Raw genomic sequence first — 16,231 nt, 5'->3', positions numbered from 1 at the left:
ATTATATGTCCCCTTCTTTATGGAATCATCCTAGATCTTTTCAACCACTTGTTATCTATCTACAATTTTACATGTCATGTTCTCTTGTGCCAAACTTATGGCACATATATTGTATGTACTTATTTACTTAATGAACATCTATATAGTGCTTACTACTGTGTGCCAGACAGTTGTAAACATTGTATAAATATGTAGTCACTTAATATTCATGAAAACCATATAAGGTAAGATTGTAGAGTTGCACTGTTATGTATGCATTTTATATCATTAGTGTTTATCTCATTCCCTTTCTTGACTGTAAGATCACTGAGAGCAAAATCCTTACTGCATTTGCTTTTATATCTTCCTAGAGTGTGCTACGGTGACATACTCAAATAATAGGCATTGAAAGAAATAGTCATGCTTTTTAAAAGCAAGAATTCTGTTTTGATCTATATTCAACTTGGATTTCATTTTAGCCTTTATATATTTCTATTTAATTTTTACTTAATTAGTCATTCATCATTAATAATAACATAGCTGGTTCTCTTCTCTTTAAACATTACTTTAAATTTTCCCTGAGTGAATGTTAAAATAAATGTTTCCATTGAACTATTTAATTTGTCCTAATTATATTGGATTCTGCTGTATTTGGGAGAAAAACAGCTTTTGAAATAGTGTTCCACAGTGATGAGATTTAGGAGGTCAATATAAGATATGTTGTAGCAAGCTCTGTAGACAAATGCTGGAGTGGATATCCACTTCTCCACCCACAAGGGAAAATTAGACAGTTAAAAACTGCATTGGTTTTCCAGGAAGATGGAAAATAAAAGACATTAACATTAGTGAGCTAATATATCCTTAGTTACTACTATTAAAAATTCCCCAAACCTTATAGTATTCTGAGTTCATTATATAACTTTTGTTTGGTTTTTATTTTTGCTACATATGTAGTCAGAGCTAGCAGTGAGTTATTAAAAAAAAAAAACAGAGAATAATTTTTAAATTTGCTTTTTTGATGGTCCAGAGGCTAAAATAATATTATCAATGTCTGCCTCCCTTCCTGAGATAATAAAACAGAAGGTGACAGAAAGGAAAAGTGGAAAATGATCTTTATTCTAATATACATAGTGTTATAATTGATTACCCTACAAGCAGATCTTGATATGTTTAACTCAGCATCAAGAAAGATGTCAGCCCACTGGAGTGGTTTAGGGAAATGTGGTTGAATACAGGTTAAATGTCAGTGCCCACGAACTTCTCAAGAGACAGAGGTCTAGACAAACCTTGACTCCATGATCCAGGCTTCAACCTACTCCACTAAATCCTAGGAAGTCCTATTTATTTACTTTTGGTCCTGGACCCTTAAAAGTCCCCAGTGATAAAGCAATAGTGTGGAACACAATGGTTGCCTGGCATTTGTGATTTCACTTTTGATCAGATGAGGAAATTAATTTTCTTTATGATTCTAGTTTTTATATTTCTTGTTGATGAGAGGTTAAAGAGTTGGGGGGGGGTGTATATGTGCAGCTGTTTATGTGTTGGAGAGAAAAGAGGGCTTATTGGTAAGCCGTCTTCAGGGTAAGCAAGGTTAGTGAATAATCTGCTATAACTGGTAATACAGGCTGGTAAACAATAACCCAGTCATGCCAGAACTTTCTGAAGAAAAAGAACCACATGTCCTAAACAGAGGCATTTTTTTTGCTAATAAAGTTATGTCTAGTTCCTAGATCAGCTCTTTCTGATCATGTCTGTCAGGTAAGTATAGCACAGGGTGGAACTGGGAATGAACAAGTTCCACAGTAACACTAGTATGAGCTGTGAAGGAGAGCAACAAGAGTGATGATATTCGCTTTCCGAAATGGGGATGATTTTTCAAAGACCCACTCTCGAAGAGGAGATATAATTCATTACCTACTGAACATCTGTGGACATGCTTTTTCTGAAGAATTTCATGGGGTATTAATGTGTCCGTGCATCCTGGCTTGCTCAGGACAGTCCCGGTTTGCACCTGTTGTCCCAAGGTAATTGCCAATAGTTCCCCCATGCACTCACATAGGTGGCCTGATATGGATGATGCATGTTACAGTCACCTTCTAGGTGGAGCAGTAAAAGCTGGATCATCAGAGTTGTAGTGCTCTTCTTGGAATGAAGAGTGAACCAGCATAAAGAAATCCCAGGGAGAAGCTATTCTTACTGGGTGAAATGACATTTGGTTAGCTACATTACTTCTTGGAATGGCCTTGTGCAATAGCATTCAATATAAAAGAGCTGACTGGTTGCAGAACTATTTTATTGTTCTGGGCCTCAGTTCTTCATCAATAAAATGAAGCTCTGGAACTGGAGACGTGTAAGGTCAACTGTGGCTCTAAAAAGGAAAATTCTTCTAAAACGACAGACAATGCAGACAGCAAGTTACCAGAGGGAGCAGCACGCTTAGCTGTACAAAACAACATTACTGCATTCAGTGGTAAAACCAAAGTGTCAGCATGTGCCAGAGGCCCCTGTGGTACCAATACAGAGAGTATTATTGTAGTGAGGCAGAAACCTCAATGCACTTTGATGGTTCTTATAAAAGATAGTACCTGGAGTTTGGCTTCACCTCCTGTTTCATTTTAGATCCTTGGACCTAATCAATTTTAATGTTCCTACCTTCTTAAATGCAAAGGGACCCTTCCTTTTGCCTTCATTTATATGTCTTTCCTAGAATCTTAAGTTATCTTTTTGTTTACATTTCTCATTACCACACTTACTGAAATAGTTTAGGACTATTCTATAGAGTTATTCCTAAATATTTACAGAGTGATCTTCCTATTTCCTACAGCTTTTTCTAATGATTCTTACAGGAAATCAGATTTTTAATATCACCATATATTTTGAGTGCCACTATGTATTGGAACCTATGTCAATGCTAGGAGTATAATGATAAACAACAACAACAACAAAAACTATTTCTATTCTCATGGGGCTTATACGGAAGAGTAGGGGGAAAATGGTATTAATCCAGTAATTCAATAATTTCTCATTACAATAGTTCCTCCTTAGAATTTTTTGTAAGTTTTAAGTTGAATGTTTTTCTGAATAGCTTGGTGAAATCTTGAGTCTTTCTGCTCCATCCTGCCCAGGTTATAAATCATCTCTGTGCCCAACTTATCCTGCTGTAGACACTGCCCACACCCATTAGTCACTTAGGAGCTGTCTCGGTTATCAGATCGACTGTGGAGGTATCACAGTGCTTGTGTTCAAGGAACACTTATTTTACTTAATAATGGCCCCAAAGTGCAAGCGTAGCGATGCTGTCAATACAGATATGCCAAAGAGAAGCTGTAAAGTGCTTCCATTAAGTGAAAAGGTGGAAGTTCTTGGCTAATAAGGAAAGAAATATAAATCGTATGCTGAGGTTGCTAAGATCTATGGTCAAAATGAATCTGTCTCCTCTCTGTGAAATTGTGAAGAAAAATGAAATTCATGCTAGTTTTGTAGTCAAACCTCCAACTGCAAAAGTTATGTTTACAGTGCTTGATAAGTGTTTAGTTAAGATGGAAAAGGTGTTCAGTTTGTGGGTGGGAGACAAGAACAGAAACGTGTTAGGTTGACAGCAATCAGGTTCAATACTATCTGTGATTTCTGAGATCCGCTGGGGGACTTGGAATGCACCCCCTCAGATAAGGGGGGGACTATTGCACATATATGCTTGCCTCTGTGAGGAAGGCTAGGCAGGAAAATTTCACAGTGCTCTAGAAGAGGGATTGACTCTCTGAAGGAGGACAGGAGAGGCTCTCCTGCAGAAGTGAGACTTGGAGGCGAGGATGAAGTGGGGAATGAAAAGCCCTGGCAGAGGGTCCTGCAGGAGGCAGCCTGGAGAATGAAGGCTGGAGAGATGGCGAGTGAGCCCAGGAGAACACGAGTGCCAGAGAAGCCACAGAGGTTGCCAGGGCCATAGGGATGAATGTCTGCATTGTGTGAGAATGGGCTGCCACTGAAGGGTTTTGAGTTGGGGCATGGCCAGATGATAGCTGCACTTTGGAAAGAACATTCTGTCTCCAGGGGATGACGGAGTGCAGAGGGGCAGATACAAGTGCACATGAGAGATGGCAGCTGGGGCTCTGGTGAGAGTGGGTAGAGGCATGGATGGCCCATAGAGATGTTTAGGAAGTGAAACAAATAGGACTTTGTGATGGATTAGATGAGCTTAGATAAGAGAGATGGAGTTGTGTGGGACTTCCAGGTTTCTGGTATGTATATCTAGATGTACCTTTCAGTGACATAGAACATTGGAAGAAGACCAAGTTTTCTGGCACAAACATCAAGAGTTTTAAATATACTGATGTGGTGTTATGGGTTGAACTGTGTCTCCCCCCTACCCTTCCCAGGGGAAAAAAAAAGTTAGAGTTCTCTAGTACCCCAGAATGTGACGTTAGTGAGATATGAAGTCTTTACAAAGAAAATTAGGTTAAAATGAAATCATTGGGGTGGGCCTTAATTCAATACAGCTGATGTTATCAAAAAGGAAAATCTGGACACAAGGAAAGACAAGCATAGAGGGAGGATGATGTGAAGAAACACAGGGAGTCCAGGTAGAGAGGCCTGGAATAGATATTTCTTTCACAGCCCTCAAAAGGAACCAACATTTTGGACCCCTTGATTTCAGACTTCTAGCCTCCAAAACTCTAATACAGTAAAAGTCTGTTCTTTAAAAAGCCACCCAGTTTGCATACTTTGTGACGGCAGGCCTGCCAAACCAATACAGGTAGTACATTCCAAATTACTGGAGGTTTATGGTAGGGAATAAAACTTTCAACTGATGCTACTATTTCTTTCTTTCTTTTTAAAAGTTCTTATGCCTCTTTCCTCTCATTTCATTCCATGTGGTTATATCTCCTTTGTCTCCAATTTTATTTTAGGACTCTGAGCTTCTCCTATAGTCAGAGTCTGTAATAAATGTTGCACAAAATTGAAGGAGTGGCCCATGACCAGGATCTCTGTGCTTCAAAAGACTCAAGGTATAAATGTAAAACAGCAGTGTAGTTGAGCTCTACATTCACTGTGGGGCCAGAAGCTTCTCTACAAAGTAATCAACCCTTTCCCCTCTATTCAAAAGGAGCTGGTGTTACCAGTTAGGGCTTGCAGAACAGACCATAAAATATTAATGAAGATTCTCCTCCTTAGGATACTAAAAAGGTGGCAAAGGAAAGAGAACCAAAGACTACTGTGTCTTGCAGAAGGGGAAAAAGTGAGTCCAATGCCTTGTTTCACCAACTTTTCAATAAGTATAGAGATTACCTTGAACTTTGAATGACAGCTGCAATTGATATCCACTATTAATAATATGTATCCTGTCATTAAGTATAATAATAATCTGGAAAGTGTTTTATTCACTTAAATATGTCAAAGACATCAAAACTGATATGAAATGGAGAATACCCGAATTGATTTACATTTCCTGCACATACTCTCACATTTCTTAAGCATGCTTTTTTCTTTAAAAAAACAATTACTGGTTTCACTCGTGGCATTGTTGAAAACTATAGTGATCCTTTAGCAAATAATGAAGATTTATGGAAGTTAGCATAAAATGTTTCCTGAAAAGAGTAAGAATAGTGTAAAAGGAAAGTCACTGTTTATAATAGGATTAGTTTACATGTGTTTACATTAGTTTATACTCTATCTCAGATAAAGTGAGGATTTTTTATTAAACAAACAAAAAGACTGCTTCAGTTTAACTTTCATAATACATAATGTTAGGAAGAAATTTTTTGAGCTCGATCCAGCAAATGATTAAAAGATGAGTATGACAAAGTATTTACCCTGGAGAAGTGACCCTATGGAAAATTCAAAGAAATAAGACGAACATGTAATTGTCCACTATTCCTTAAGTTTCTTTTAGTGATTGGGATATGGACAGCATTTTGGCCTAGAAACTGGGCTAAATGGCATTATTATTTTTAAGTATTAGTGAAAACTATATTACACAGTTCCAAAATATATCATTACCCCTGAAAAGATTTGTTCTCTTTGTAAAATAAATCATGTTCATTATAGATAGAAAATTTTTGATGAGTTATCAGTTGAATGATTAATTGCTTTCTATTTACCAAGAAATTTGGGCAAAAGTATGTATTGGCTAGTCTTATTTAGTCCCCAAAGCCTGCTTAGCAGAAAGGAGGTTGGTCATTTTGTCAACAGATCAAGATTTCTGGGTTTTTCCAACTCAAATCACTATTTAAAATATTATTTTACAATAAATGGAACAATAAGAAAGGGTACCCAATTAATGATGGAGCATCACTAATTGTTCTAAAAGTTAGCCCTTTTAATTCAGGTTGGACATATCTATAACAAAAGTAATTTTGGATACCAGTATATGGTGTTACTAGAACATTTAACTGTTGCTACTGTTGCTACCCTTCTTCTAATGTAAGTAGATTAGTTTCATCTCTCTCAAATAGATAAAATCTCACAGTGCATTCTGGGGATCACAGATGTATGAAGGGGGTGTGGAGTGTTCTGGAGCTGACACTGCAGCCTGTTTTTGTTCCTATTCATCAATTGTAACAAACTAGTTTTTTTTTTTTTTTTATAAATGAGAAAGGACTGGTAATATTAGTAATAATGGAGAGGAAATTTAAGACAGTGATCTGAATAACTGGACAAGAATTCTAGTGTTAAATTTAATCAGTTATGACATTTTCAAGTATATCCACAACAAGGGAGGAAGTCTGGTTGAGTTCCTGAAGAATCCCCAGGACGCAGATTTTAGGAGGGTCAAACACATCATTCTTCAAATATTTGCATTTTGAGCTCTTGCTTGGCTCAAGAAAAGTCTGAATAAAATGGTACTAATTTTACTCTCTTTGAATTAGCTCAGCAAGGGAAGATATCAAAAAGAAGCAACCAACTGGATAAAATAAATGAGATTTAATTTCTTAAAAGTAAGCTGCTTGAGGGCAAAGGATCACCTTATTTATATTTTTGTTCCTCTCTGTTCCCATCACATTCATTAGCAAATTATGTACTCCAATGGAAAAAAAAAGTGAGAGCACTGATTTCATTGCTTCTTGCAGGAAAATGCTTTTGAAATGTTAATAATGAGACTCAGATTGCTTTAAGGACAATGTAAGAAAGCAGAGCAGGAATAAGAAAAGCTGGTAGCAGACCTGTGTTCTGAGATCCTACCCTGAGGTACTTCCTTGCTGGCTGGACTAGAAGGGTAATCTGTTGGCTCCCAGATACCCCTACAATTTCTTCTGTCAAACAATGACCGTCTCAATAGGAAACGGAGAAGGATGAGCTCTAGGATGCAGGAACTGTGTGTGTCAGCATTTAAACGGCATGCTTGAGAACGGTTAAGATGAATGGACCTGAATGTTTCTCATTACCAAATTTTATAAACTCAATACTATACATTTTAATAGTTACTAAAGTGTACATTCCACATTTGATCTTTATTTACATAAACAGAAACATTCTCTCTTCTCACAGACCTTGAAATGTGGCAGAGAGACTGATGAACTATAGTAGGAAGTAGATATGGGATGGGATTATGGGAGTCATCCTATGGCAGCTTAACTGAATTGGACCTGGTTCTCCTCTTGCTGAACCAGATCATCCCTATTTGCTACATATTGTACTCAAGGTTATAATTTCAGGCACCACGGCACAGTAACACAGGCATATGCTGGGTCTTCAATCTGAATATTCAGTATTCTTAACAGTGGTGACAGTAATCATTGGCTTTATTTCCATCAGTAAGTAAAGGATTACTTAAGAACAGGGTGTTTCTGTTGCTTATTTTTTAAAAGGGCCACCTTTTCTTGAGGGTTCCTTTTAATAATCTGATGCTTTCTTTTTAGTGTTCACTATTCCAAAACTTGTCTTATTAATTGGAAATAATTAACTGACCTTCAAAATATGATCAACAAACTATCCAGACTGCCCCCACTTTTCTAAACTTAATTGAATCTAGTTGCTAGTATAGAAATATGAAGAACTAAAACTAGGGGCCCCTGAGTTCTTGAAGATACCTTAGGCACTGACAGATGATCTCTTTGTGTGAAATGTGTGCAAAATGCTACATATGAAACATCAGAACATCACCATGGAGAAACACCATGAGATAAAGTTAATCACAATTCAAAATAGAAAGTAACAAGAAAACATGCTATAGATATCAATATTAAGATGTTTCAATGAAGGGAAATCATTTTTTGGTTTTCATTTTTTGTGCTCTAAATGATATAAAATGAGTTGCTTGATACCCCTTGTCTGCCAGAGAGTTTGATCAGTGTCCATATTCAGAAAGTGTGTTTTTCTTTACTAACAAACTAGTAAAGGAGCTATACTATGTTATGGATGTTCTTGGGATATGAGAAGGTATAGCTGTACACTGAGAAAAATCTGACCTGATCTGAACTTGCAGTCAAGAATCAAAGCCAAAGAGTTTGCCTGGCAGACAAGGGTAATGTTTTATGGATTTCTGTATCACTTTCAGTGCTTAGTATGGTATCTTGCATAGGGTATTTTCTCAATAAACATCTTCTGCATTTTTAAATGAAAAAAATCTTACCTCTCCAAATACATAAACAGAAAAGTAGGTGTTTTTTAGTACTTCCTTATTGGAACACTGAGGCTTAATAACATAGCCAATTCCAACAGCTACTGAAACTCCAGAAAATATTTAACTCAGTTTTCAAAATAAATAAATCCAAATTAGATTCAATAAGTTGTGGTTAGCTTAAATTGTTGTTCTGGGCTCAGTGGGCACTGCCTGCTAGCTAAACAGCAAACAGAAATCTTTAAAATGTTTTCTGTGATTCAAATGCACTTAGGAAAGCTTTGAAAGGTGGAAGACAAATGTAAACCGCGCAATATTACTAGGCTTCCAAAGTATTCTCTCTAGTTAAAACAGACTGCAACTTTAGTTTCCCTTATTTGAGGTTCACAAGTATGTTTTAAACTATATTGATTTTGATATAAAGACCTTGTACATCTAGATGCAGAATTAATAACAGAAGAAGTCACTGTTATTAAGAGATTATGAAAAAAATCTCAAAATATACACAAAACCTAAAAATCTAACTCAGCTAAATCCAAGAGTTCTTCAGTATTCAATATTTCCTTATACTTCTAGGTAAAGGGGTAAAGAGAACCAAAGGCTTATATCCCAAAATAAAGTCTTTCCACATATAGTGAGCATAGAAAGCAAAAGTAAATAATAATAGAGATGGAACTGAAAGATATGGGGAGAGAAATTCCTTCATACATATAATTTACTTTGGATAATTTTCATCAAAATTCCTATAAAAATTATTTTGTCAACAGGAATGGCATCCCATAAATCTGAACCATGTCACTGAAGTGAGGATAGCTGGAATTAGGTAATGCAAAACTTAAACCTGTAGCACAAGGGAGCCCCTGATATTTCTGCAGTATAGACATTTACCATTTTAAAATGTTTTCCTCTACATTCTTACATGCTATTCTCAAATGTCTACGTGAAGTAGGACAGATGTCATTATCCTTGCTTCACAGGAAAAAGAAGACTGGGAGAAGTTGCAGAGTTTATAAATATTAGTGCCAGGAGGAGAAACCTGAGCTTTTCCCATTACCTACACAAATTAAGCACTTGCCCTATGGAATGGAAGGCAGCCTCGTTCTCAGGGGAATTAATTAATTAATCATACAGGCATTGATTGGGTGCTTTGTTTTTTTCACGTCCAGATAAAATAGATTGCTTGTCTGCATTTGAAATTTTGTACCTACAGCTTTATTCTTTTCAAACATACATATGGACAATTGTATATAGGCAGCAGAAGAGACAGCAGGGAGAGCAGAAGAAAAGTTTGTTTGGCATAAACCATTAGTGGGAGCCACTGTGAGATAGGGAAGAAGAAGCAAAGCTTGGAAGACAGCAGTGAGGAAGAAGGGACTAGCTCCAGCGAAGTCCCCAAATCAGAGTGCACGTCCTGGGGTCAGGGAGACGTGTCTGTATCTGGGCCCCTATGTACAAAGTTTGTATAAGTGCTGAGTAAGTGCTTTATTGTTGTTTTATAAAAGTTATTGGCCACATTTGTATTGCTCACATAAACTACGGAGGTTTTAAAAAAATTAACACAGTATGTCAACTAATTACAGAGGTTTCCTTTATTTGGGAATATTACCCTAGGTGCTATAAAGAAAGTAAAATTCTATTTCTAATCACATTTTGGATTAAAAATACAGAGACTGATTGGACTGTATTTAAAAGCAAATTCAGTCAGCTGCAAATTCTTGGAAATAAAGGAGATCTTTTATAAACATAAGCATGAAATTGAGTCAACACACCAAACCGCATGGTGATTTAAAACACGACTGCACCTTGTTGCTGAGAGTATATGTAACTATTTAAGGACATATTCCTGTGATGGAATAATCGCCATTATGTTTCTGAAACAGACTAAGACCTTAGACACCCCTGCCCCAGACCATCAACTGGTTTAGTTATTGTAAAAAGAAAAGTTGAAATTTGACTAAGGAAGGTATTGGGTGCATGGATCCACGAAGAAGAGCATATATTTTTATATTCTAAAATATAAAACCATTTTTTCATGTTTTTTAACAGAACTCTGCACACAGTAAGAAGAAGTGAGCAAACACAGTAAATCACCCAAACAATGCAACAGAAAAAAAATGAAGTCTATAGCAAGCGGAGACAGACATATCTGCTCTATATTTCCATATTAGCCTTATGATCCTACTGCAAATGCTTCATATACCACAGAAACGATCAAGACAAGCACATATTGTGCTCCTTTTAGGACACTGTGCCTGCTGTTGGTACTTGAAGACTTTTGATAAGCTGAATGATCACAAATCCAATGTTATTAGTTAAAATTGAGTCTCTAAGATAAAATTTCATGAAGATTCCATGATGATTCCCAAAACATAGTTACCATTCTAATAATTCCATGGCTCCCTTTCCTGGGCCCTGATGTATTTCGGGAGACACGTGACCATTGACCATTGTATGGCTCTTTTTCTGCTTTAAAAATACTCCCTAGTAACTCATAGAATCCTATAATATGAATTTGACAATGGCATTTTATAAATCAACCTCTTGGGCTTTGTGATACTTGTTTGATGAAATGTTTCAATAAATGTATACATCTTCAAATATTTTTCATGTTTTAAACCACTAAAGATATTGATTTAAGGTTATGGGAAAATTCCTACTACTTTAAAATTTTTCTGTCTACAGCCTATCTACTACTGTACTAAATGACCCATGCTTTTCATTATAGAAATAATGCACATTCATAGTATATTTCACAAGTAAAAGCATATAGACAAATAAAAATATTAGTCCCTTTTTTTAGTCACCTCTTTCCACTCAAAGAGTTTCTATTATAGTCTTGTAAAAATGGATAAAGTGCATGTCAGAGGCCCATTTTGCAGTGTTTGGCATAGCTACACATATATCAAGCATCGGAATGAATGATTTGACATATTGCTTTCAGATTTCATAGTTTGTCAACATTCCTTTTAGAGTGTACACACAGTGAAATCTACGTAGCTTTAAAAGAAAGAGGGAAACTAAAATGAAAATCATAATAGACTTAAAAAGGCAACTAACCTTTTTCCACCTCATTCAGATTAGCAGCTGGCAGCGACAAAGACAGAAGAGACAAAAGACTTTTTACATTGCGGTACAACAGCAGAGCACATGAAGCCAACGCGCAGCATTAACAACAGAGAAGCCAGGGTGAGAGAGCAAACTGAAGCAAGGCTTAGATTTCTTACCTACAGCCGGGCCAAACGCACAAACATGGAGAAAATGAGGCAAAAGGTAAACGCCATCACAGGGAGCTAGAGATCTGCGTCTAAACCAGGTGATATAACAACCAGCAGCTTTACTGTTTAAGATGTACACTGAATGGCTTGTGCATGGGTGTCAGAGATTTGGAAAACAAAGAGATAATGGGTATAAAATGAAAAATTAAAGTGTTCCGAATTTTTTTCACAGAATATATCCTAAGACTTTACATGCCCAGTTGGAATGAAAACTTTCATTTTACTGAATTTATGTAATCCCACTAAGCAATATGAGGGCTTAAAATGTGACCAACTTTGTATCATACTTGCATATGGTGCCATAAGCACAGGGTTAATTAAGACAAAGTCTTGACATAGCAGCTCCAGGGTTTTTACTGTTGGGAAATATAAAAAAGCATGTGTTTCAATTAAACACCTAAGTTAATACCAGAGTCTAATAAGAGGTGTCCATTTTTTTTGTTCAACAGGGGTGTATGTTTACAATTTTCATTTTCATAGTTTTGGAGCTTGTATAATTTAAGGAATTCCTGGAAATTTACCTCTAAGAAATGTCTTGTTTTTGGAAAGAAGGTATTGATTTAACAAAAATAAACAAATATAAACAAAAATTGACTGAACAAAAATAAAATCAAAACCAAGTTTCTCAAGCTAAAATTAAAATCCGAGAATTAATTTTAAATTATTTTGTTCGACAATTCCAAAGTGCTACTTTCCCTATACTTAGCACAGAGATTTTAATTTAGAATCACAGTGAATTCAACTCTTCAAAAATTAAACTTGTCTAAAACATACTAGAAATCAACAGTCACGCATTATATAAGCAGATAGATGATGGATTGAAGCAGGTGGAGAAGAATAGTTTTGGTGACTGGCAATGGGAGGTTACAGCGAGGTTTAGATAACGGCAAAACAGGATCAACCCTTACAATTTACGTTGTCAATACCTGGAGCAGGAAAGAGCAGAGAATATTCAACTCTGAAAAATCAGTAACTGTTTACTGTGATTCTTTTGATCACTCAGGGCTTAAATAAAGTTTAATAAATTCCCCAATAATGGATCATTTTATTTTGAATATTTCTAGCCGTGTTTTGGAGCCTGCTCACCACACATCATGACTTCTCTGTCAGATTGCTCTCAGATCTCTGAATTTTTCCCATCGACAATATTATGTCCATTCTGACTCTTGACATAGAAGAGAAATGCAAATATTTTCACCATAATAATTTACAAGGTTTTCTATTAAGTTTTATTTGCCTCTATTAAACAGAATTTACTTTCTCATTAGAACGCCTTTGGACTATACAGTAAAAAATCTTCAAAGGAAAAAGCAACGTGTGGACTGGCATGATTTTTAAACAATAACAAAATTATTATATTCTCTGAGCATAACAGGAATTCTGTTCACAGATCTTATGCTCGTTAATCAGATTCTGAACTTCAACTTAAAACAGTATAATCACATTATAAGAAAATTTCTCCCTAACTGCAAACTTGGATGAAGCAGAACATGAGACTCTAGAGCCCCATTTATATTTCTTTATAATTAAAGGCCACTTATGTGCCACTGATTTCAAAATCTGCAGATGGTTGTTTGAAATTTTGTAAATGAGCTCATTTCACATATGCATAAAAATACTACAGTTAATAGATGAGTTATAAATTTGCCCTATTTAGATATCTTCTCTAATGCCAAATTGTCAAACTCTTCATGCCCACAGGACCCAGTCCAAAGTTACTACGGTAATGTCTTCATGCTCTGCATTCCATGCACTTTCTCTGAGTTTAGTTTTTTAGTTTCTCTGAGTTGAGTTTAGTTTTTGTCGATCCTTTGTTCAAATTAAGGCAAACTGACATTTGCAATAGTTAAGTGAAAGGATTAAACAGTCTCAGTTCTTGTGGAGAACTAAAGGGCTCTTGACAAGACGTGGCAGGTTTCCACATGACAGCTTTTATAGATGTCACATTTTGGCTAAAAATGGTTTTGTTAAGCTTTGGATGTTCATGGTAAGTTTCAAGTAAGAGCTCTGAAATAGTTAGGGAATTGAGTTCTTCATAACACTTCTTAGAGGAAATTTTTCTGAACTGGTCACTTAGGATAGGAGAAAATGTGTGTTCAAGAGGAGCTGGTGTAGGAAAGGAGCTTGGGAAATGAAGTAAGGTTAGCAGGTAAGACAAAGACTCAAAAGAAAGGATAAGAATGAGGAATAATAGCAGGAATAAAGCCAAAGCACGAGACCTTTCAAAATCAACTCAGGAGAGTCTACCACCTAACATAAATTACCATTAAAAAGATACGTACAGCCTTGCTGCCAAACCTAGGTTTTTATCAGGATATATATCCCTGGTTTCTGTTTAGAAAGACATTAGTTAGCCAAAGTGGGCTTGAAATGCTTGGGTCCAATTTTTCTGGTGGAGTCAGAGTGGGTTGCTTTAAGGAGGCCCCTGAAATTAACTGAGTTCTTAATCCCTTTCTCTAGTGACCAGAACAATGATGGAAAAAGAGCATTATTCTATCCTAAGAAGGGTCTAGGTAACATATTTTAATGTAAACACTGAGCTTTTCATACAAGTCTAAATCAGCCCATCCAGTAAAGCTCAGATTCTCAGGGTAGCTCCAGTGGCTCCAGAATCAGGGCACATGGGCTAATGGAAAGTATCTGAGGTGTGACACAGGTAATTGGTGTGAAAGTCAAAGCTATGTAACACCCAAATGCTTTCCAGCCACTTTAGAGTAGGTGTAGTTGGATACACTTGCTGTCCTTCGTTAGTGCAAAATATCAAAGAATGCTCAAATTCTGCCCACCAAGCAGTCTAAGGGCTGTATATGTGTAGTAGAACATGTTTGGTATGATATTACTTTACATGCCATCAGGTGTCTTACTGGTGTAAGAAGAAAAAAAAAAAAAACAGATGACCAAGGAAAAGGCAGCTTTACAACCTCATTATTCTATCCAGCATTTTCCCATCAACAAAGGTACTTAGTAAAATGCAAAGTTTAATATCCGTACTTAATTTCAATGAGTTTCAAACTAATCCTTAGGAAAATTTAATTATGCAGATGTGTGTCCTTCTTTTATATTTAGAGATGTTAACTTTAGTCACCTACATATTTGTTTAACCCTCTGATATTCTTAACTATGTATTAAATTACATAGAAATGGACATAATTAATGAAATATACCCAGAAAAATGAAAATGGTAACTTTGAATAAAGTGATAGAAATTACTTCTCCATTTTTTCTAACAAATAAAAATGTGTAGCGTTCTCTTTTTCTCTATCAACTTTACATGATTTATTAAGGATAAAAGAAAACTATGAAGTTTCTTTCCATCGCCAGAAAAATCAATCAAACAGATGTTCCAACAATACAGACAAGTCATACACTTGATGTTTACTTTATAGAAAATTGGTTTAAACAGGGGGGAAGATTAGCAATTTGGGTAGTTTTATGAGATTTACCACCTAAAGAGAAAAAAGCATCAGAAAAAACGGTGATGGTTTCATAAGACTCTTTGAAATGCTCACCATCTTCCTGACTGAGTTTTACTTTGAAGGACATGGGTTACTAGAGGTAAACATTCACTAGTGAAGAAATGAGTATGGATATGAGTAATCACAAATACTTAATTATGTTTTGGCTCTTCCCCTTTACCTTCTTTTCATATGTGTTGGTGGGTTTGTTTGCAGAGGGAAAATGGTTTGCAGTAAAATGCCACTGAATTGTGGGACTAAAAGCTTCAGCACAATAGCTTCTCCTTTATTTGCTGGATAGCATAACTTTATGATAGATATACATGTTTGAACTGAACTTGCTGGGTCTTTAATTTGTTTGGCTGAAATCATCTTTAAGTCCTTGTGTTATTTATATTACATCTAATTTTCAAAACACCTACCAGTTACTGAATAACACAATGGTTTATTCAACATATATAACACAATGCCAGTTATGCTTTCGAACAGATACACCGAAGACATAAATAATATTTCCTATTCTTCATACCTGTATACTCAGGTGGGCAAAGGCATGTGTAGTTATTAATTCCATCGACACAAGTAGAATTATTTTCACAGTCATTATCTTCACAATCATCAACATTGACTTCACAATTTTCTCCTTCAAATCCATCAGCACAAATACACCTGAATGCCAGGAAGAAAACAATCTTTTTACTGCATTTTAAAACCATGTGTTCTAAATATTGAAAAAAGCATAAATACACTCATTAACTACAGAGCTTTTAAATCTAAGAAATTGATTTTTAAAACGCTTTTAAATGACATGTTGTAAACGTCAATTTATGGTAATATCCACCAAATCAGAAACCGTTCAAAAACATTTATACTGGCTCCAAAACAGCAAATGGCTCCATGGTCTTAAAAGTTAATATAACTTATATATTTCTAGGTCTAAAACATAAGCAAAGTTTTACTCCATAGAC

General features: G+C 35.8%; 1 protein-coding gene across 2 annotated transcripts in view; it reads right to left on the bottom strand.

Annotated features, from left to right (window-relative positions):
• SLIT2 (slit guidance ligand 2) overlaps positions 1-16,231 on the bottom strand; it is a 345,517-nt gene that overhangs the window by 27,430 nt on the left and 301,856 nt on the right. For both annotated transcript variants that reach the window (XM_012737490.3, XM_012737492.3), the window contains one exon: positions 15,793-15,932. In XM_012737490.3, the coding sequence (XP_012592944.1) occupies positions 15,793-15,932 (140 nt within the window). The remainder of the gene's footprint in view (positions 1-15,792; positions 15,933-16,231) is intronic.

This window comes from Microcebus murinus, chromosome 3 (genome assembly GCF_040939455.1).
Source record: "Microcebus murinus isolate Inina chromosome 3, M.murinus_Inina_mat1.0, whole genome shotgun sequence".
Classification (NCBI taxonomy): Eukaryota; Metazoa; Chordata; class Mammalia; order Primates; family Cheirogaleidae; genus Microcebus; species Microcebus murinus.
This window is presented reverse-complemented; position numbering and strand designations above follow the sequence as displayed.